This window comes from Haematobia irritans, chromosome 5 (genome assembly GCF_050003625.1).
Source record: "Haematobia irritans isolate KBUSLIRL chromosome 5, ASM5000362v1, whole genome shotgun sequence".
NCBI lineage: Eukaryota > Metazoa > Arthropoda > Insecta > Diptera > Muscidae > Haematobia > Haematobia irritans.
Genome location: NC_134401.1, coordinates 83,503,717 through 83,526,247, shown reverse-complemented (window position 1 = coordinate 83,526,247; position 22,531 = coordinate 83,503,717). Strand labels below are relative to the sequence as shown.

Sequence of the window (22,531 nt, the reverse complement as noted above, 5' to 3'; positions counted from 1 at the left end):
ACATATTTCAAAGCTCAGTTGAAACATTAATAATGAGTCCAGCCATTATGCGGGCATTTTTGTAGCAAATACACCTTGTAAAGTTTTTGCATTATATACATAAAAGTTATCGTAAACTTTAAATCTACTATTACCATACAAATTTGTTAGATAAACTGTCAGTAAATTATTGGGAATATTATCATTTGACTCGTTTATCCTTTTTATGTTATTATAATATTCTAAAGTTATTACGATATTACTAAATTAAAATAGTAGATGTGAATAGCTTTGTGCACTGAAAAAATACGAACGCGAATTTTGGTTATAATAGCATTTGTGAATTTCTTTTATATAAACTGTTTTCCTTGTCCAAAATACGATAAAGTCGTTTTGTCCTTATAATTAAGTGATTCAACTTAAAAATGGGTATGTTTTCATGAAAGAAGGAAGAATTAATGAAATAGTCTTTAAATGTGAGGAGTTTTTGCATCTTAACCACAAACCAAAATAGCGTTCAAAAAGAGAAGATGTTTTCAACACTTTATTTTAAAAACGTATATATACAATAATTTCTACTTGAAGTCGAGTCTGAATTTGGAAATTTAAGTTGGCGTTAGCACGTTTTTAAAGCACTTTGATAGCTCATGAAGAAAAGGAAAATGTTTTACTGGGAAATGTAAACTATAGGTATTTTCTACAATTTAAATAAAAGTAACGTATTTCGAATTTTTCACAATTTCAAAACCAAACTAAAATTTTATTTAAAAAAATGACAAATCATTTTTTTACCAAATCCAAATCATGATTAGATCATTCAATATTTTAAAATAACAAGTAAATAAAAAAGAGGTGTTGGGAAGGTAGCTCCCACAAAACGAAGGACTTCCAGTAAAAAATTTGTGATAATAATCAAAATGTATCGAATGCACAAACAGAGCTAAATGCCTTAGATATTGTTACAGTCTCACAGAAGTGGAATTAAAATGAAAATAATATGCATTGTAAGTGAAATAAAGCCTTTAAGTTTGTTAAATTTCAATCAAAAATGTGACTTTTGATACAAAAAAATTTAGCTTTTTTTCTAGCTATTTTTTAGCATTTTTTAGCTTTTTTTTAGCTATTTTTTTGGGCAAATCTAGCGGTTTTTGGTGAAACAATTCTGGCAACGCTGCTGCAAACTATGCTATATAAATGTAACTTATAACGATAATTGTCTACTGGTGACTATAACAGCTACGTAGCCCAGTGGATAGTGTGTCGGCTTACAAACTGTATGGTCCTCGGTTCGATTCTCCGTCCAGGCGAAAGGTAAAATTTAAAAAATTGAATAATTTCTTCAACATTATATGTATTACACAAAAAGGTGCCAAGAACTAAAAAATTTTGTGGAAGCGAAAATTATGTGAGGGAATGAGCACAATCTTCTTTGCGGAAAATTCTTCCATGCATATAATATTTTTGGGCTCAAAATGCTTCCAAACATATAATATGTTCACATAAAACAAACATATTAATGTTTCGGCAGTATCCAATAATATATGTGATTCCTGCAAAATATGTTTGGAACATATGTTAGAGAAGCAATTTTTTTGAGGGTGTACAAATAAAAGAGTAAGTTGCATTCATATTTTGTATATAAATAAATGTTTGGGGTGTAATATTCAAACAAATTTCAAACTTTTTGTATTTCACAAATATATTTATGACATTTAATGCAAGTAAACAAATGTTTAGGAAAGGGAATTAACTATTTGGGCTTTAAAAAAATATGCTTAGTGTAAAACATAATATGTTTGCACAGTCCAATCAATTTTTTGTTTGAACAAATTCTGAATATATATATGCTTGTAGCTGAATATGTTTGGGAGTATATATTACAGAGGCTATTTTAATTTTTTGAGAGTCTGGTGACTAAACTTAAATATGGTTCTATCGCGCTCATTTGCAATAACAGCCTAATCACAGATCTAGGAAGTACCTGTGAAAGTTTTCCCAGCGAAGAAGTGCAGCCAAAATGGCAATGATAATTCTCTTTTCGGATCCCGAAGTGGTGCATACACGGACGAAAAAGACAGTTTTTAATATGTTTAGGTGTAAACATGATATGTTTGGAACTTTTTAGCACATTGTTTTTAAGTACAAATATATAATGTTCATAAACTAGTATAACATGTTTGGGTCATATATGTATATTAATATGTTAGAACATATTATGTTTTCGACATTAAATTTTCTTAAATATAATATCTCTGAATACAAACATATATTAATTTAAACATATTGTACAAACATATATATGTTTAGAATTGTCAGAGAGTGTGAGAGAGAATAAATACAGATCGGAGGAAAACCCTTTTTTTATTTTCCATTTCTTTGTAGATAATGTAATGATTAAAACATTATGCAGTCCTAAAAAACATTTTCAGTGTTTGCATTAGTCCACAATAGAGTTCGACCGAAGCTCCGGCTTCGGCATTCGACCAAAACTCGATAATCGGCCACAAATCGACCTTCGGCGTCAAGAGGCCGATTAACCGAAGTCCAAGCTTTTTGAATAATTTTTTTCATATCGGTCGACACAACTAATACGACATTTGTGTTTGTTGGGTCTGTCGACGACATCGGTTATGGCTACCTTCATCATTCGGTTTGTGTTGCCCAACTTTATTAATACTCATGGCCGAATTTAAAATCAATTCCTTCCCAGTTATATATTATATTTAATTTTATTTAAATAAATGTATATTGGTACAAGTTAGTACAAAATATTTGAGTAGTAATTTTTACCAATCTCTCAAGAATTACACAATATTTGGGACAACTTTCATTAAAAATTTGCTATTGAATAAAATGGGGACTTACATCAAAATCTAGATATATTCAAAGAAGAATACCAACTAAAGGTAAGTACTATGTTCGCTTTTCGAGTTAAAATTTTCGCGGTTACTTTATTAAAACAGTTCAATATAAAGCAGAAAAATTAAATTGATGCACAGTTTCTTGTTCCTCTAGATTTCGGCTTGACTTTACTCCCGTATGTTTGTTTTCATTTATAATTTTGATTATTTCAGGAAAAGAATCGCGAAAATAAAGTAATTTTCAACTCGAAAACCGAATATAGTACACCCCTTAATGTTGTAAATGACTCATATATTTAAAAATTAAACCCGTATACAATTTTGCGAGGTTTCGATTTGGAAGTATTTACGCACACTTGTAGAATTGTTGTAAAACTTTTGTTCGTTTTCTTTGGTGATCCACGATGTTGTATTCCTTATTTATTACGTATGAGTTTTGTGCAGATTCGCCGGAACTAGTAAAATAAAGAAATATTGAATGATATTAATAAGGCAAATTATTTGCTCAAACTGTCTTAACATTTGTATTCGTTTTCAATTCAATTTCCTTATTTCCGAAAAAATATATCCTGTTCTTCAAAATTGAAATAAAATTTTCAATTTAAATTGTGAATACTTTTGACATTTGATAGATTTTCAAATAATATTCAGGCTTCATAACCGAATATTGAAATTTTTTTATAAATTCTATTTCCATCATCAATAGTTGGTACTGATTACCGAATATTGGTTTTAAATAACTACTTCATGCCAGTTGTTATAATCATTGGGGAAATGATTTATTGTAGGCCAATAGTGTTGGTTGACACAGCCATAACTTTGACTCGGAACTATCTTTCAATAAAAAAAACACTTTCATTATTTCTAAGGAAAAGGATACTTATTGCAAATACCGAATCTTTAGGGACCCAATTGAAAATGTGTTATAGGAACGAAGATTTTTCAGCTATAATGGAATTTCAACCAAACTGTTTCCTGTGTGTACAAATCAGGGATCCGGAGCGGTCCATTTTTTTCGCTCCGCTCCGCTCCCGCTCCGGAGAAAAAAAATCGCTCCGCTCCTCGCTCCGCTCCGAGAAAAAAAAATCGCTCCGCTCCTCTTCGAGAAAAATCGGGCGGTACATATATATGGGAGCTATAGCTAAATCTGGGAAAATCGGGCGATACATATATATGAGAGCTATATCTAAATCTGAACCGATTTGGATGAAATTTTGCAGACTTGAAGGGCGATGAAAAAGATTACCTTTTGCCAAATTTGGCGACGATCCGTTTGAAAAAGAGCACAGCGTGACCCCATTTGTCGAAATCGGGCGATACATATATATGGGAGCTATATCTAAATTTGATCCGATTTCTTCCAAATTCAATAGCGTTCGTCGTTGTGCCCAAAAACTCCCTGTACCAAATTTCATCAAAATCGGTTAATAATTGCCACCGGAATCCTGTGAACAACAAATACATGGACAGACGGACGGACGGACACCAAGCGCTAGATCGACTCAGGAGGTGATTCTGAGTCGATCGGTATATATTTTATGGGGTCTAAAATCAATATTTCTGGTAGGCACATTTTTTGGCAGATCAAATTTATTATACCCTAACCACCATGTGGTTTAGGGTATAATGACTTTAAAGCAATGTGTTGAAACATTTTATTAATTTTGAAGATTTTTTCAGAAATATTAAATCCATTTTGACTTCATTAAAACGAAATGTTCATTCATGTTAGGATACACATTTTTATGTCGAATCACTTAGCTATAAGGACAAACTGACTTCCTTGAAAAGTTTAGAGACTTTTAGACAAGGAAAAAACTTTATATCAGAGAAATACGTCTTCTATTCTAAGCAAAATTCGTATTCGTATTTTAAGCATGTGAAATATTTGGCCTCCCGACAATATTCTTTGCGGTGCACCATCTACTATTTAATATGTGATAGAAACCAAATTTATGAAAATGGACCAAATTTAAAAATTAGAAATCTTTTGGACGAATTTTGGTCCGATCTGACCAAAACGGCAACGCTGATTGGAATTGAAAGTCTATACACAGAGTAGAAGTAACTACTCTCCGAAAGTTTTTCTTTTTTTTGTTTTGCAACAGACGTAGAGAAAAGGTTTTGTAATATTTGATGATTTGACTTAAAAATGGGTATCTTAACATGAAACAAAAAATGTATAGGCTAAGGTCAATTTGACTTTAATAATTCAGAAAAATTCTTTAAATTTAATGAAATTGTCTTTAAATTTGTTGTCTTTTTGCATATTGACTACAAAGCAAAAAATCGTTCAAATATAGGACATGTTTTTCAAAACTTTATTTTAAAGAAGTTTTTTACTTGAAACATAGCATAATTTCTACTGGAAGTCGAGTCCTAATTTGGAAAATAAAGTTGCCGTTAACTCGTTTTTAAAGGACTTTGATAGCATATGAAGAAAAAAAGCTGAGAAAGCGAAAAATTAAAATTTGCTTCCTAGAAGCAAGTACACAAAACCTAAATTTAAAAGAGAATTGTGTTTTAAAAGTGTCCTTGCTTGTATTCTCCGCTTCTTTGGCTCGGAATCAATACCAAATTTTTTAAAGTAAAGACAAAATCTTTGGAACCGAGTATGCTTTTTTTCAGTGTATGTTTGCAACAACCTCCATCGAAATCAGTCCGTGGTATACCTACGAATATTCTTACTCAGATCTAGTGTTACCTAATTTCGCTTTTTTCCCCTTTATTGTAAAAATACATTTTCGAACAGCGTTTTTAAGAAATGTTCGTTCTCAAAAAAGTGGATAACATACAATAATAAAATCAAGTCATTAGTTTTCAATGTGAGAAAAAATTAAAATAAATGTATATGCGCATATTTTTCAACGAAAATTGAAACTATCCATAATTTTAATTAAATTTTCGAGAACTAATATCAGAAATAAGAGAATGCTAGGGTATAGTACAATAGTAAAGCAAATATGAATGTCCTTACACTGAAAAAACGCATGCCCGGTTCCAAAGATTTTGTCTTTACTTTAACAGTTTGGGTATTAATTCCGAGCCAAAGAAGCGGAGAATACAAGTAAGGATACTTTAAAGACGCAATTCTCTTTTAAATTTGGGGGTTATGTACTAGCTTCTAGGAAGCAAATGCTAATTTTTAATTTTTTTTTAGATTTTTTCGTCAGTTGTTATCAAAATCCTTTAAAAACGAGTTAACGACAATTTTATTTTCCATATTAAGACTCGACTTCCAGTAGAAATTATGCTATGTTTCAAGTAACAAGCGTCTTTAATATAAAGTGTTGAAAAACTTGTCTTATTTTTTAACGATTTTTTGCTTTGTAGGCAAGATGCAAAAAGGAAACAAATTTAAATACAATTTTATTAATTTTAAAGAATTTTTCTTAATTATTAAAGTCACGTTGACCTTACCTCAAAAATTTTATCTTTCATGTTATGATACACATTTTTAAGTAAAATCACTTTATTATAAGGACATTACAACTTCATTCAAAAGTTTATTGACTTTTGGACAAGGAAAAAAACTTTATTTTAGAGAAATGCGTCTTCCATGTTAAGCAAAATTTGTATTCTTATTCTAAGGACATGAAATCTTTGACTTCACGACAATATTTTTTTCAGTGTAGAAAACTAAAAAATTAAATATAAATAAGATTGTTTAATTGCATTTATTTGGCGTTCCTTACAAACATCTTTGTAGTAATACGGGATGAAATTGATCGAAAGTACTGTTGTTACTTTTACAACACATACTAGAGATATATTTTGACATTTGCCGTTTTTGAAAACAATTACTAAACACCACTTTGTGTTTTCCCCAATGTACGTACGTACAAAAATACATATCGTACATTTTAAACGTTTACTTACACTACGCTAAGTACTAAGTAATTTCAAAGTTACACATTTCATTCAAGTAATATTTTATTCGGAGCGGAGCGGTTTTTCATTTGGAAACTGCTCCGCTCCCGCTCCGCTCCGGATTTTAGAAATGCCGCTCCCGCTCCGCTCCCGCTCCGGCAAAAAAAGGGCTTGCTCCGCTCCGCTCCACGCTCCGCTCCGCTCCGCTCCGGATCCCTGGTACAAATAAAATAAAAACAAGTATATACGGCTGTAAGTTCAGCCAGGCTATATCTTATGTACCCTCCACCATGGATTTCGTAGAAACTTCTACGAAAGACTGTCATCCACAATCGAATTACTAGAGTTGTGGTATCTTAAAACTTCTTAACATCGTTTTCTAAATTGTGAGTTAGTCCATACGTGGTATATATTAGACAATACATAGAGAGCCAGAATTGAAATATGGGGGTCGCTTATATGGGGGCTATATACAATTATGAACTTGATATGGACTAATTTTTGTGTGATTGGGAATCGATTTATCTGATGGCTATATATAACTATAGACCGATATGGACCTAGTTAGGCATGGTTGTTAACGGCCATATACTAGCACAAAGTACCAAATTTCAACTGACTCGGATGAAATTTGCTCCTCCAAGAGGCTCCAAAATCAAATCTCGGGATCGGTTTATATGGGGGCTATATATGATTATGGACTGATATGGATCACTTTTGGCATAGTTGTTAAATATCATATAATACCACCACGTACCAAATTTCAACCAGATCGGATGAATTTTGCTTCTCCAAAAGGCACCGGAGGTCAAATCTGGGGATCGGTTTATATGGGACCTATATATAATTTTGGACTGATATGAACCAATTCCTCCATGGTTGTTGGATACCATATACTAACACCACGTACCAAATTTGAACTGAATCGGATGAATTTTGGTGTTCCAAGAGGCTCCGCAAGCCAAATCGGGGGATCGGTTTATATGGGGGCTATATATAATTATGGACCGATGTGGACCAATTTTTGCATGGTTGTTAGAGACCATATACTAACACCATGTACCAAATTTCAGCCGGATCGGATAAAATTTGCTTCTCTTAGAGGCTCCGCAAGCCAAATCGGGGGATCGGTTTATATGGGGGCTATATATAATTATGGAGCGATGTGGACCAATTTTTGCATGGTTGTTAGAGACCATATACTAACACCATGTACCAAATTTCAGCCGGATCGGATGAAATTTGCTTCTCTTAGAGGATTCGCAAGCCAAATTTGGGGGTCCGCTTATATGCGGGCTATACGTAAGAGTGGACCGATATGGCCCATTTTCAATACCATCCGACCTACATCAATAACAACTACTTGTGCCAAGTTTCAAGTCGATAGTTTGTTTCGTTCGGAAGTTAGCGTGATTCCAACAGACGGATGGACGGACTTGCTCAGATCGACCACGACCTAGAATATATATACTTTATGGGGTCTTAGAGCAATATTTCGATGTGTTACAAACGGAATGACAAAGTTAATATACCCCCCATCCTATGGTGGGGGTATAAAAATATAAAAAATCCGTGTTTGTATAATATCAAAGTACTGAATTTTTAATACTAAAAAGTCTGTTAGTTCTAAAAGAATATTATAAGACAAGCACTGAATTACCTTATATTGTTGTTTTTTTATATGTCTTTGTTGAATAAAATATGCTAATATTGCAGGAAAACACACCAAATTTCTTTAATTACAAATTTCAGGAAAATAATCGGCTTCGGCCGATTATTGCTTATTTTACCGAACATCGGCTTCGGCCAAAAAACCCGCTTCGGTCGAGCTCTCGTCCATAGGATGGCGCTTTTTCAATTTATGGAACATATCTCATTTTGGATATTCGTTAATTATAAATTCTGAAAGTTCAGTATGAAAAAATATGGAAAACTGCAGGTTTAATTCCAACAAAAACTGGAATTAACTATTTGGAATTAATTACCTTAAACAAGATATGCTTAGGATGAAATATAGCATGTTTGGGAGTATATGTCACAGAGTCGTTTTTTTTGAGGGTTTAATCGTATCAAAGGAATGCATTTTACATTGGCTTGTCGTACGCTGAAAATCATGAATTCCTCAGATGTGATGATATTTCAGTACTGATATCATTTGAAAAAATAAGAAAATAATTAACTTATTCTTTAATTTTTCGGTATGATGAGTCACTTAGGAATTCTATGCGTTAAAAAACATTCTCAAAAGTTGTGAGGACTCGATATCCTGACAACATTGTGGTTGAGGCCATAAAAAAAAACTATTTTTTATCTTGTTATCCGGTTTATCTCAGGCATCTAAATGGAGTGCTAACTGTACTAACTACACATACAGCTAACTGCTAGTAATCTTCCAGCAATGGATTCTGGATTAAATCCTATTACCTTGAAATAAGTATTCCTGTAAACAAATATGAACAAGTATCCTCAGCTATGACCTTGAAGACGATAAAAACATTACAGACGATATGGGCATATAGGATGACATTGAGTTTTACCCCTACAGATAGGAGTAGGTTGCAATTATGTTGTCACACTGTTGGCAACATACTGAAGGTAATTCTGAATAACTTCAAATTTATATGTCTAAATCTTAATTGACATGGTTAATATTTCAAGGTTAACATTATTCTGTTACAAACTGAAACAGGTAAGTACTAAATGATAGTAATTTGAACAAATTAAAAAAATCAATCGATTCATATTTACAAATGTGAAGAAGATCGGTTAATAAATGAGAGTAACATGTAGGGTGGCCAAAAATAGTGAAAACATTGGCGTTTTCGGTTAGCCTCGAAAACTGGGCTTTGATCCAATGGTTTCCAATATTTCAATGACATTTCTATCTACTTTGCGATATGTTTCTTCCGAAATTGAGATTGACTTTTGTAGATTGACTACTTACAATACTTTCTCACTAAGTAGCAAAAAAAATCTTTTACTACATCCTACAATTTCGGATTATTCGATAAAATTGAAGAGATATACTGTGCCTTGTACCCAAAGAAAAATTATTTTTATTGGGTTTGAATGTTAAAAATATATTTCTATAAAAATATACGCCGAAAACAACAAAAAACTAAAAGCGATGTAAAACATTAAAGTCACTCTTTTAAAAAAATCTCTGATAAAAAACTTTGCCGCTGGTGAGATTTGAACCTGTGTTCTTTACTTTTTCGTTGGTACTAATAAAGAACATCTCGGGAAGAATTGTTTCTAATTTCAGTTCTTATTTTTATCAGAATTTTTTACACTTTTATTTTCTTATTATACAATTTTTACAAATTGAAAATCTCCTTCGCTTCCACCGGGGTCTGTGGGCACCATAACAGAACGCCTTAGCACACGATATGAACCTAATATGACACCACGGCATGACATTCTAACTACTTCCTGAGATGTTATTTATTATTATGAATGAAAACAAACGCTGGTTCAAACCGCACATCGTTTTTGTTTTTTTATATTTGGCACATATTTTTTTAAATATATATTTTTTTCATTAAAAATTAACAAAAAATTAAAAATTATCGTAATTTGCAAAACCTTCTCAAAAGAACTTCCATGGATGTGAAAAAGTCAAACGTCCCAGGTTCAAATCCCAGCGGGGATGTGTTTTTATTTTTGCGAAATTTAATTGTCTAAAAGATTAATTTTTACTTAAAATGCCCTAATTCGGTACTTTCTAGGACTTGTCCAAAAGGACTGCATCGGAAGAAAAAAATAGATAGGGGATCCCGGGATGCGCTTTAAAAGAAATGTTTGTTGACTTGTCCAAAAGAACTGCGTTGGAAGTGGAAAAACATTTATGTGGGATTCCGGAATGCGCTTTAAAAGAAATGTTTGTGGAACAACTTCCATTTTCTTGCTGGAAAGTTGTAAAAATTATACAATTAAAATGTAAAAGTGTAATAAAAAATATTGATGAAAAATTCCATCCTATGACAAGCCCATGTAAAATTCTTTGGGGATGATCCAAGTTTGCATTACTTCCGGATCACAAGTTGAGGTTCCAAACTACTTTATTGGAAGCTATTTTTTTTGGCTGGGATCTAATTATGGATCTATATTATTATTATTTTTTTGCTTTGTAAGAATCTAATATGGATCAATTTTTTATGTTAGTTAATTAGTTGCATCACGTACCAAATCAAATCTGGGGATCTATTTGTACGTGGTCTATATATAAGTATTAACCGATTGGACGAATTTGTCAGAAATTTTCTACCGAATCGGATAAAATTTTCTCCTCCATAAGGTTCAAGAAGTGAAATCTGGGGATTGGTTTATATATGGGACCAGAAACGTACACAAAATTTGTTTCGAAAGGTCCGAAGGAAAATGTACTCTTGACACTGATTGGCCAAGACATGTGGCATCACCGAGTGTATATAAATAAATGTTTGATTTTGTTGTATTTAATTGCGGATCGATCGGACCAGGCGAATGGCACACAGCTTCTAAGCAACAACCCAAACAATGGTATAGGAATGGGCTAACAACCTTATTGAATATGTACCAAAGAAGAGATGACTCATCTACTGAGTCATCTATTCCAAATAAAAATCCCATTAGTATTTTAAGGACAATAAATTAATCTTAGGACAATATGTTTTCAATACAGTAGAGAAGACTGTCTTTTCCGCCATCTCTTTTAGGTTGCACAAGGTGTACCCAACAGCCTGAAGTAGAGTAATTATTGAGACGATTATGTGCTGGAGAAGAAATGCCTCATTTTACCACGCCGTTGTAAAATTTATCGAGTTGTTATCACAGTTACCATATTTGGTCGAATTCTACCAAAAATGGTAGATTTTTGACTGTTTCTACCAATTCCTGATGTTTAAGAGGTACTTCACACAAAATTTGGAAAATATTTCCTATAGAAATAAAATTTTTACAAAATTTTCTATAGAAATAAAATTTTGTGAAAATTTTCTATAGAAATAAAATATTGAGAAAATTTTCTATAGAAATAAAATTTTGAGAAAATTTTCTATAGAAATAAAATTTTGAGAAAATTTTCTATAGAAATAAAATTTTGACAAAATTGTCCAAAGAAATAAAATATTGACAAAATTTTCTGTAGAAACAAAATTTTGACAAAATTTTCTATAGATATTAAATTTTAACAAAATTTTCTATAGAAATAAAATTTTGACAAAATTTTCTGTAGAAATAAAATTATGACAAAATTTTCTATAGAAATAAAATTTTGAGAAAATTTTCTATTGAAAAAAAAATTTTGACAAAATTTTTTATAGAAATAAAATTTTGACAAAATTTTCTATAGAAATAAAATTTTGACAAAATTTTCTATAGAAATAAAATTTTGACAAAATTTTCTATAGAAATAAAATTTTGACAAAATTCCATATAGAAATAAAATTTTGACAATATTTGCTACAGAAATAAAATTTTGCAAAATAAGATTTGTTTGTTTGATAAAATTTTCTCCAAATTTTGGTAGATTATTTTTGGCTCTAGTGGCAACCACTGGCTTTTGATATCTTCGCAACCGAGTAAAAAAAGCGTCGCCAAAAAGATACACTGAAAAAACAGCGAACCCACCAGGAAAGATAACTTTCGATTAATTTTAGAAAATTTGGAACTTTTTTAGAAAATTTTAACTAAACGGTATTACAAGCGCTGGCATCACTCCGATATGGCAAAAATAAGTAAATATTTTTCGGCAAATTCAAGAAAATTTATTAGACATAACTAAATTTTTTCAGTAGTTAAAGAAAATTTTGTAGTTTTAAGAGAAATCTTGGAGTTCAAAATTGCAAGAATGTCTTTAGTGACATACGAAGTTCACGGTGGACACATTTTTGGTAAAATTTACAAATTTAAAGAAATAATAAACTAATTTGTAAGAAATACGAAATTAGGAAATCTTTATGCTTTATTTGTGTATAACTTTTTCCCGTTTTTTAGTTCATTTAACTAACATACGCAAAAAATTATTTGACTAAAATAAACTTTTTCCAAACATAATGAACTAATATAAAGTTAATATGGCTTTAGTGAAATAGAGAGTTCACTTTTTTTTGAGTGTAGTGAAAAGGTTCTTTTTGAATCCGGAAGTGGTGCAAAATTGGCGCAGAAGCGATGAATTTAACATGGGCTTGTCATAGGATGGATGTCCACCATTTCAAAAGCCGTTGCACTGAATTTGCATCACTTCATAAAGTGTGATCCGAATTCATTGTTTTGGAATGGAATTTAAAATTGGGCGATATTTTGCAAAAAAATGTTTGTCTGAAACGTTTGACCTCAAATATTTTCAAAAATTTGCAATTTTTCTAGAATAGATTTACCATTTTTTTTGACAAAATTTTAATAATTTGTACCATTTTATTATTTCTTACTCTGTTTTCAATCTATTTCAGACACGAAAAAAGTTAAAAATACCCATTAAAAACATGAAATAAGTGAGTTATAAAAAGTTGAATTAAAATAACTTCCTGTGTAGTTAAAATAAGGAACATCTTTCTGAGGACATTTTTGGAAGTGCTTTTAAAGTCGTGCCTTTAGAAGAACTTCCAAATTTTTTTGCTGGGATATTTAAACGTTTTTCTAAGGAGTGTGTTATGCCATTCGGCTCTAAAAACGGATTCCTTATTGAGCTAAATATATGTATAATCAGGGATTTAAGAAGTTGATATCTTTGAACTTTATCCCGAAAACAGCGTTTCCTTAATAACTAGAAGTTGATTGATATCTAAGGAAGTACTACAGTAATTCGGTGTCATCTACAGAACATGAATCTTTTATGCCAATTTTTCATTTATATGACATGCTATTCTTAGCATTTACAAGTCAACCTTCAGAAGCTGCCAACACTTAAAATTTCTTGAAAACAATCCATTGCTGTAAATGCATTGAGCATCGTATAAATTCGATGTATTTGGAGGGCCGATACTTTAATAACAGAAACCGTTCAATAACACACAAAGAACTAAAACCTGTATGAACAGCTACCAATGCTGAGGCAAGGTCGGCCAAGAAGACGATTCCTTTAACGGCTATGGCGAGTTCTCCTACATAAATGAAACTCCAAAAGATAGGCGTGTAGTCGAAAGGCAAATGCTGTCTGACAATTTATGGGCGCTGTCCTGTATGACCAGTTCTTTGTTGAGTAAGGGCATGTACATACACACTTGTATTTTGTAATTCCTTCGTACAATGGACAAGTCAAACAGGGATCAAGGTCGATCATTTAGAATCTGGTTGTAGGAAGAACGCTTCTTGCGTGTCGTGTATATCGTTTGCTATCCGTTATGCTCCTAAGGCTTCCCTCATAAGGATATGTACTATAAATAGGCCGTATAGAGGAACAGTTAGTCACAGTTTCCATTGAACTTCATACTAGGCATCACTCACCAAGTGTTTAGCAGCAGAGTAGGAGTTGCAGTAGCAGGATTTTGGTTGAATGACGCAGTTGTTTAGAAGTTCGTCCTGACTTAATTAAACCAAGCGAGAGATTCCAGGATTTCATCATCATCATCATGAGGTTATTTATTTTAAGCCTTTTGGCCATTGGTAGTGTACATTCCCTTTCCGTTGGTTATCCATATCGAACGGGATTGCAGGCATTCAATCCATCAAGAGGGGAATTTCCGGTTCAGAGTTCGGTGGTAAAGGGGTACCTTCGTCATTTGGATAACAATGGCGTTGAACGCCTGGTAGGATACAGCTATCCGGAACCAGTGTATGGCATTCGGCAGGTCAGCTATGTTCGAGCAGTTCCATCCATTAGTACTCCTATATTACGAACTTATGAAGCCGATGAATTTGCTAGAGCTCAAGAAGCCCATTTTCGTGCCTGGTCTTTGCAACAATATCAGGCATTGAAGAGTGAAATCGATGCTTTTAGGGCGATGGGTAAGCAGCCGCCGGCAGATCTTTTGGAAAAGTTTAGACCATTGGAACAAATAGCATTGGCTTCGAATTTCAATTCCATAGCTGAGATTCCTGAAGTTAAGCGTGTGCGTGATGAACATTTGGATTTTTGGAGTTCAGCCCGTATCCAAGATTTGCAGAAGCCTGTAGGAGAGATCAAGACTTATGTCCAACACAGCGTACCCTTGACGCCTGTGGAGGAGACCGCAGAACAAAAACTTGCTCGCCAAGAGCACCTTCGTATTTATCAGGAGCAGCTAAATAAAATTCAGCAGTCACAAATGCAAGGAGATGGTAAGATGGTCACTCAAAGTCAAAATATTCCGGAACCACCAAATCGTTTGTCTGCCCAAACCGACGGAATAACTGAAGTGGAACGGGCTACCCAAGAACATTTGCGTTTGTGGAATGAAGCCAAGCTGCGTGCTGAGCAAGCTAGTCTGAGGGATGAGGAGTTGGCAAAGCAGACAGCAGCAGTAATAAAATCACAAGGAGTAGGTGAACATTCAACATCGGACCTTCATAAGGCTCACGAGCAACATTTACGTTTGGTCAATGACTTAACGGCTAAAATCCATGGTGGTGAAGCATCATTGGAACACAAATACGTATCACAGCTAAAATCTGGTAGTCCTGTGGAACAAACCATAGTTTCTCACGTGGAAACACCCGAAGTGATTAAGGCCCGTGAAGAACATTATAGGTTGGTGAATGAAGCCAAACTGAAAGCAGAAAATGTGGAACACAAACATCAACCGGTAGATTCATTGAAATCTCAAGCCGAAGGACTAGCCGAAATCGAACGTGCTACTCAAGAGCATTTACGCTTATGGAATGAGGCCAAATTACGTGCTGAACAAGCCAGCCTTAAAGACGAGGAATTAGCTAAACAAAAGGTAACAAGTTTCCAAAGTACACCGGAGACAGTTGCCCCGCAACCAACAATAGGGTTGCGAAGCTCTCATGAGGAACATCTAGGTTTAATCAACGAAGCTACAGCTAAACTCCAAGGTGCCCAATCTCATGTGGAATCACAAGTCAAATTTGATAATTCACAAGAACACTATCAGGTCCATCATCTATCTGGCGGTGTTGTTGATACGCCTGAAGTGATGAGGGCCCGCGAAGAGCACCTAAGGCTTGTCAATGAAGCGAAATTGAGATCGGAAAGTGTGGAACACAAACATGATGTACAAGTACCAGCCATAAAAACTGTCCCTCACCAACAACAATCAACATTCCAAAGTGATCACGTCGCTGTTATTGCCGATACTCCAGAAGTGATAAAAGCCCGGGAAGAACATTTGCGTTTGGTAAACGAAGCTAATGCCAAGGCTCAATCTATAGTACACAAGGAAGAGCAACATCAAGTTGTGCAAATGCCAGTTCACGGAGAGCGCTCGCGTTTGGTTGATGATGCAAAAGTGAAAGCTCAATCTGTAGACTATCAGACGGGAGTTGTTTCATCTCCGCAACATCAAACAATTGTTCTACCAGAGGAAACTCCCGAGGTCATCGAGGCTCGTGAGCAACATTTGCGCATTTTCAATGCTGTCAAATCCTACATTGAAAACGAAGAGAAATCTAAATCCAGGCTAATCGCAGACACTGATGGAAAATCCTACACCATGGAGGAGCAGAGGATAATTGAAGAGGAACGCATGCGCGAAGCAGAGCGACTACAAGAAGAACAAAGGCAACTGGAACTGGATCGCATGCGTGAGGCAGAACGTTTGGCTGTGGAACAGCGACAAATGGAATTGGAATTAATTCGTTTGAAACAAGAAGAGGAGCAACGTTTGCAAATGGAATTAATGGAAGAGAAACTTCGTCTGAAAGCAGAGCAAGATCAATTGTCCCAGGTGGTTATAGTGGAAGAGGGTCAACGGCAAAAAGATACAGCTCCTGCCGAAAAATATCAGCAGGTTGTATTGGTGGAAGAAAATAGATCGAATCAAATTCCACAGCAGGCATATCAACCTGCGAGCAATCCTTTTTTGCCAAATTTAAAATTTGATACCACACAAAGTAGCAGTGGAAGCATTCAAGAGAATAAATTTATACAGAGTAGTACTCAGATGCCTATAAGCAGTTATTCCACATCGCATATGGAGAAATCCGATACACCTTCAATGGCGGCTGTGCGTTATATCCAATCATCCCAAAACTCAATTGGATCCAAACAGCAATATGTGCAACAAGAGGTTTCTAAAACTTCATCTGATCATGCCAGCTTTCAACCAGCCGATACTGCAGCTGCTCTCATTCATCTGGAAAAGGTAAGGCAAGAACATTTCCGAGCCCATGAACAAGCTTTGGAGCAATTGCGTTTAGCTAGAGTTCAGAGCGCATCGTTGAAGGATTGTAATCATTGAGGAGCAGTATGTTGAAGAGAATCAAATGGATGGATGTATAACAGCTACAAGTTATATATATTTTTTTAATATTTATTGAAGGAGTTCCAGAGAGAAAGAGAGAGAGGAAGAGAGAGAGAGACAATTATAGATGGAGAGAGTGATTTATTTTGTTAAGACTTAAAATAATTGCAAAGCGTTTGATAATAATTTCTTAAGTTTTTATGATTAAGGAAAGATGAAGAGAGTGTGAGAGAGATACAGATGTGAAATAAACTCAACTATAAGGCACGTTAGTTCAAGAAACTACAAAAATCTAATTTTGTGTTTTATTTGAAATGAAATCACAATCACGAAATAATTCGTACGTTTGAGACTATATTTTTTCGACATCCTCTAACCGACATTACTACTATGTGGTCAGGGTACACTAAAACAGGAATTTGATTTGATATGAGAGATTATTTAACATACATTTGAGAAAAAGTTCTTCGATATTAAAATATATTAAAAGGGGATTTTTACTTAATGTAATGAAGAAATGATTTATACTGAAAGAACTGTATTCTTTTCTGAGAATCGAGTTTTAGGTAAATAAAGAATTCTTTTGACGTTAACAAATTTTATTTAAAGCAAATAAAAAATATTTAAAAAAAAATCGGTACGTCGCTTGTGATAAATTCGGATTTATATACTCTTAAAGAAAATACATAATAATGAAGGGAAATTTCGTTCCGAAGGAATGTATTTTTATTTATACGTTTCTACGAACATTGACCCTTACATACTCGCTTAAACTAAAAGCTTTTTGTTTTGCGTATAATAAATTATTATAAATAATTATTATTAATTTAAGATAAACAAAACAAAAAAAAAAAAAATAAGAACTTAAGTCAAGTGGAACCTACCATGCGCTGAGAGAAGATTTTTTTTTTAGTCAAATGAAATTTTCTTTTGATGCTACAAACGTTTCTTTAAAAGCAAATAAACAAGTTTAGAGACAATCATAAATTCTGGTTTATTACCTAGCAAAAACCGAGCCTCCAAAAAAGGAGTTTAGATTCCCAAACATTTTATACATACATATGTATTTTTCAGAATTTGTTCAAACAAAATATTGTTTGTACTGTGCAAGCATGCGATGTTTCATCCGACGCATATCTGTTTTAAATATCCCAAAGTTCCAGTTTCTAAATTAATATATTGTAATATATAATTAATATAATTGATATATTGTAATTAAACCCGGCGTTTTCCTTACACTTTCATCTTGAACTTTTGGACTTTATACACCCTCAAAAAAATCGCTTCTCTAACATATTTTCCAAACATATTTTGCAGGAAGCACATATATTATTGGATACTGCCGAAACATTAACATGTTTGTTTTATGTGAACATATTATATGTTTGGAAGCATTTTGAGCCCAAAAATATTATATGCTTGGAAGAATTTTCCCCAAAGAAGATTGTGCTCATTTCCTCACATAATTTTCACTTCCACGAAATTTTTTAGTTATTTGCACCTTTTGCTGTAATACAAATAATGTTGAAGAAGTTATTAATTTTATAAATTTTACCCTTCGCCTGGACGGAGAATCGAACCGATAAATCTTTATGCTTAATTTGTGTAGAGAGTTCACTTTTTTTTTTTGAGTGTATATAGCCCCATATAAACCGATCCCCAAATTTAACCCCCGGAGCAAAATTCATGCGATTCGGTTGAAAATTGGTACATTGTGCTAGTATATGGCCGCTAACATCCATACCAAGCTTGATCCATATTGGCCCAGATAAACCGATCTCCAACATATAAATCCCCCCCCCCCATATTTCCCATATTTCAATTCCTCCTTTCTAATTACTGCGAAAAGGTTCATATCGGTTCGTAATTATTTGTAGACTTCCCTATATATACCAAGAACTGAATTATATACGTATGTAATCTGCCTATTTTGTCGAATATATACCACGTAAATATGTTCTAACTTAGAATTTAGAAAACAATGTAAAGAAGTTTTAAAATACCTTGCTATGGGTAAGTAAGTATTATATTAGTAGAAGTTTGTACTCAATCTATGGTGGAGGTATATACTTATTTTAACTATGGTTCACGAAATTTCCAAGAATTTTAAAGAAATTTTCTACGGTTAAGTTCAAAACTTGTCATAAATGACGAACTCCTTTTTTTCTGTGCATATTAACATAAAATATTAATTTTTAGGCATAATAGCTTTTAAACACCTATTGTAGACCCTCCTGAAGAAGCGAATTCAAAAGTCGCGAAGTTTTGCGAAAAATTAAAAAAAGCGTCGAAAGTGGTGCAAAATTGGGGCATGGTTTTGTCATAGGACGGATGTCCATCATTACAACAGCCGTTGCACTGAATCTGCATCACTTTTTAAGGTGCGATCCGAATTCAGTGTTTTGGATGTAAGTTAAAAAAATTTCGTGGTATTTTACCAAATAAATAATTTTTATAATTTCTAATAATTTTTAATGCATTATAACGCTTGTGTCAAACGACAGACTTCAAATATTTTTAATACTTCGCAATTTTTCTAGAATGGATTTAGCATTTTTTTCGACAAAATTTGAAAAGTTTGTACTATATTATTAATTCTTACCCATTTGAACAAAAAAAAGTTAAAATTACCCATTAACAAGTAAGGAAGGTCTAAAGTCGGGCGGGGCCGACTATATTGTAGCCTGCACCACTTTGTGATCTACATTTTCGATAGCATCGGAAATCCTTCAAATTTGTTGGGTGCTATATATAAAGGTTTATGTTCCCATATACATACATTTAAATCTGAACCGACAATATATTTAAGGCTTCTTAGAAAATATATTGACTTAAAATTTAAGTCGGTTAATGCCCTGGAAAAGTAAAAAATTATGGGAAACATTTAAATATGAACCTATTTTGAGGCCACTCCGCAGAAGTGTATTTATGATTTATCGGTCTATAGATATGTATTGGAAGTATAGGAAAAGTTTTCGACTAAGTAGTGACGATTTTACAAGGAAAATGTTGGTATTTTTGCCATTTTTGTCGAAATCAGAAAAACATATATATGGGAGCTATATCTAAATCTGAACCGATTCCAACCAAATTTGGCACGCACAACGGAGTAAAAAATAGGCTATATGAGTGCCAATCGGGCGAAAGCTATATATGGGATCTATATCTAAATCTGAACCGATTTCAACCAAATTTGGTACGGACAGTCAGAATGTTAGTTCTATTTCCATGTGGTCATATGAGTGTAAATCGGGCGAACGCTATATATGGGAGTTATATCTAAATCTGAACCGATTTCAAATTTGGCACACTTGACTATAGTACTAATTGTTCTTCTTGTGCAAAATTTAAAGCAAATTAGGGTAAAACTCTGGCTTCTGGGGACCTATAAGTCCATATCGAGCGAAAGATATATATGGAAGCTATATCTAAATCTAAACCGATTTCAATCACATTTTGTACACTTGACTATACGGCCAAGTGTTATGTTTGTGCAAAATTTCAAGCCAATCAGGGTAAAACTGTGGCTTCTGGGCCCATATAAGTTCATATCGGGCAAAATATATATATGGGAACTACATCTAAATCTGAACCGATTTCTTCCAATATCAGTAGGGTTCTATTCTGGCTCAAAACACATACTTGTGTCAAATTTGAAGTCGATTGGACTAAAACTGCGACCTAGACTTTGATCACAAAAATGTGCTCACAGACAGGCGGACTATATCGACGCAGGAGCCCAACTGAGCATTTTTGCCAAAGACACCAAGTGTCTATCTCGTCTCCTTCTGGATGTTGCAAACATATGCACTAACTTATAATACCCTGTTCCACAGTGTGGCGCACACTGAAAAAAAAGCATGCCCGGTTCCAAAGACTTTGTCTTTACTTTAACAATTTTGGTATTGATTCCGACCCAAAGAAGCGGAGAATACAAGTAAGGATACTTTTAAGACACAATTTTCTTTTAAACTTAGGTTTTGCATACTTGCTTCTAGGAAGCAAATTTTAATTTTTCGTTTTTTTTCAGTTTTTTTTAAGCCCTTTAAGAACGAGATAACGACAACGTTATTTTCCAAATTCAGAATCGACTTCCAGTAGAAATTATGGCAAGTAAAAAACGTCTTTAAAATAAAGTGTTGAAAAACATGTTCTATTTTTGAACGATTTTTTGCTTTGTAGTCAAGATGCAAAAAGACAACAAATTTAAAGACAATTTCCTTAATTTTAAAGAATTTTTCTTAATTATTAAAGTCAAGTTGACCTTACGCCAAAAAATTTTTCTTTCATGTTACGATATCCATTTTTAAGTCAAATCACATAATTATAAGGACAATATGACTTCATTGAAAAGTTTATCGACTTTTTGACAAGGAAAAAAACTTAATAAAGGGTGATACGATCAAAATTTGGTCAATATAAACTTGACGTATTTCTTTAAATTTTGCATTTAAAAAACCTAAACACCCCTCATTTTGAAGGTGTGTGTGTGTAGAATGTTGCTCCTATTTTGATTTTGGAATTCAGTCTTCAGTTGTCAAAATGCCGTCCAAGCAAGAAGAGCAGCGTATCAAAATTTTGCTGGCAAAATTTTGCACGCAAAGCTGGCAAAATCGCTAAAAGTTGCCAAATCAAACGTTACAAATGTAATTAAAGTGTTTGGGGAACGTTTGTCGACAGCCAGGAAGTCTGGATCGGGGGGAAATCGAAAACCGGAAGCCGCTGAGACGACAAAGAGAGTTGCCGGTAGTTTCAAGCGAAACCCTAACCTCTCTCTCCGAGATGCCGCAAATAAGCTGGGTGTATAGTCTACAACCGTGCATCGAGCCAAAAAACGAGCCGGACTATAGACTTACAAGAAGGTAGTGACTCCAAATCGCGATGATAAACAAAATACGACGGCCAAAGCGCGATCCCGGAGGATGTACACGACGATGCTGACGAAGTTTGACTGCGTGGTAATGGACGACGAAACCTACGTCAAAGCCGACTACAAGCAGCTTCCGGGACAGGAGTTTTATACGGGAAAAGGAAGGTGAAAGGTAGCAGATATTTTCAAGCACATAAAACTGTCAAAGTTCGCAAAGAAATATCTGGTTTGACAAGCCATCTGTACCTGTGGCTTGAAAAGCAGCATTTTCATAGCTTCCGGGACTGTCAAGCAAGAAATTTACGTGAAAGAGTGTTTGAATAAACGTCTGCTGCCTTTCCTGAAGAAACACGGTTGTTCCGTACTGTTTTGGCCGGATTTGCCATCTTGCCATTACGGTAAAAAGGCCATGGAGTGGTACGCCGCCAACATCGTGCAGGTGGTTCCCAAGGACAAGAACCCTCCCAACACGCCAGAGCTCCGCCCAATTGAGAAATACTGGGCTATTGTCAAGCGGAACCTAAAGAAGAACAAAAAACTGCTAAGGACGAGCAGCAGTTCAAGGCAAACTGGCTTTCTGCGGCGAAGAAGGTGGACAAGGTGGCTGTACAAAATCTGATGGCAGGTGT

At 34.0% G+C, this 22,531-nt stretch overlaps 3 protein-coding genes across 3 annotated transcripts in view; 2 read left to right on the top strand and 1 right to left on the bottom strand.

Moving 5' to 3' along the window:
* Positions 1-22,531, bottom strand: part of LOC142241886 (electron transfer flavoprotein beta subunit lysine methyltransferase-like) — a 234,446-nt gene that overhangs the window by 17,871 nt on the left and 194,044 nt on the right. The window lies entirely within an intron of this gene.
* Positions 14,087-14,915, top strand: LOC142237735 (uncharacterized). Its single transcript, XM_075309132.1, has 2 exons — positions 14,087-14,844; positions 14,906-14,915. The coding sequence occupies exons 1-2, from the start codon at positions 14,261-14,263 to the stop codon at positions 14,913-14,915; spliced, it is 594 nt and encodes a 197-aa protein (XP_075165247.1). The 5' UTR covers positions 14,087-14,260.
* On the top strand, positions 14,779-17,328 carry LOC142240880 (uncharacterized). The gene has a single exon (XM_075312630.1). The coding sequence runs from the start codon at positions 14,936-14,938 to the stop codon at positions 17,027-17,029; it is 2,094 nt and encodes a 697-aa protein (XP_075168745.1). The 5' UTR covers positions 14,779-14,935; the 3' UTR covers positions 17,030-17,328.

What these genes read in the sequence shown, in the direction of transcription:
- LOC142237735 (XM_075309132.1), top strand. Translation starts at nt 14,261, where the DNA reads ATGAGGTTATTTATTTTAAGCCTTTTGGCCATTGGTAGTGTACATTCC.
- LOC142240880 (XM_075312630.1), top strand. Translation starts at nt 14,936, where the DNA reads ATGCAAGGAGATGGTAAGATGGTCACTCAAAGTCAAAATATTCCGGAA.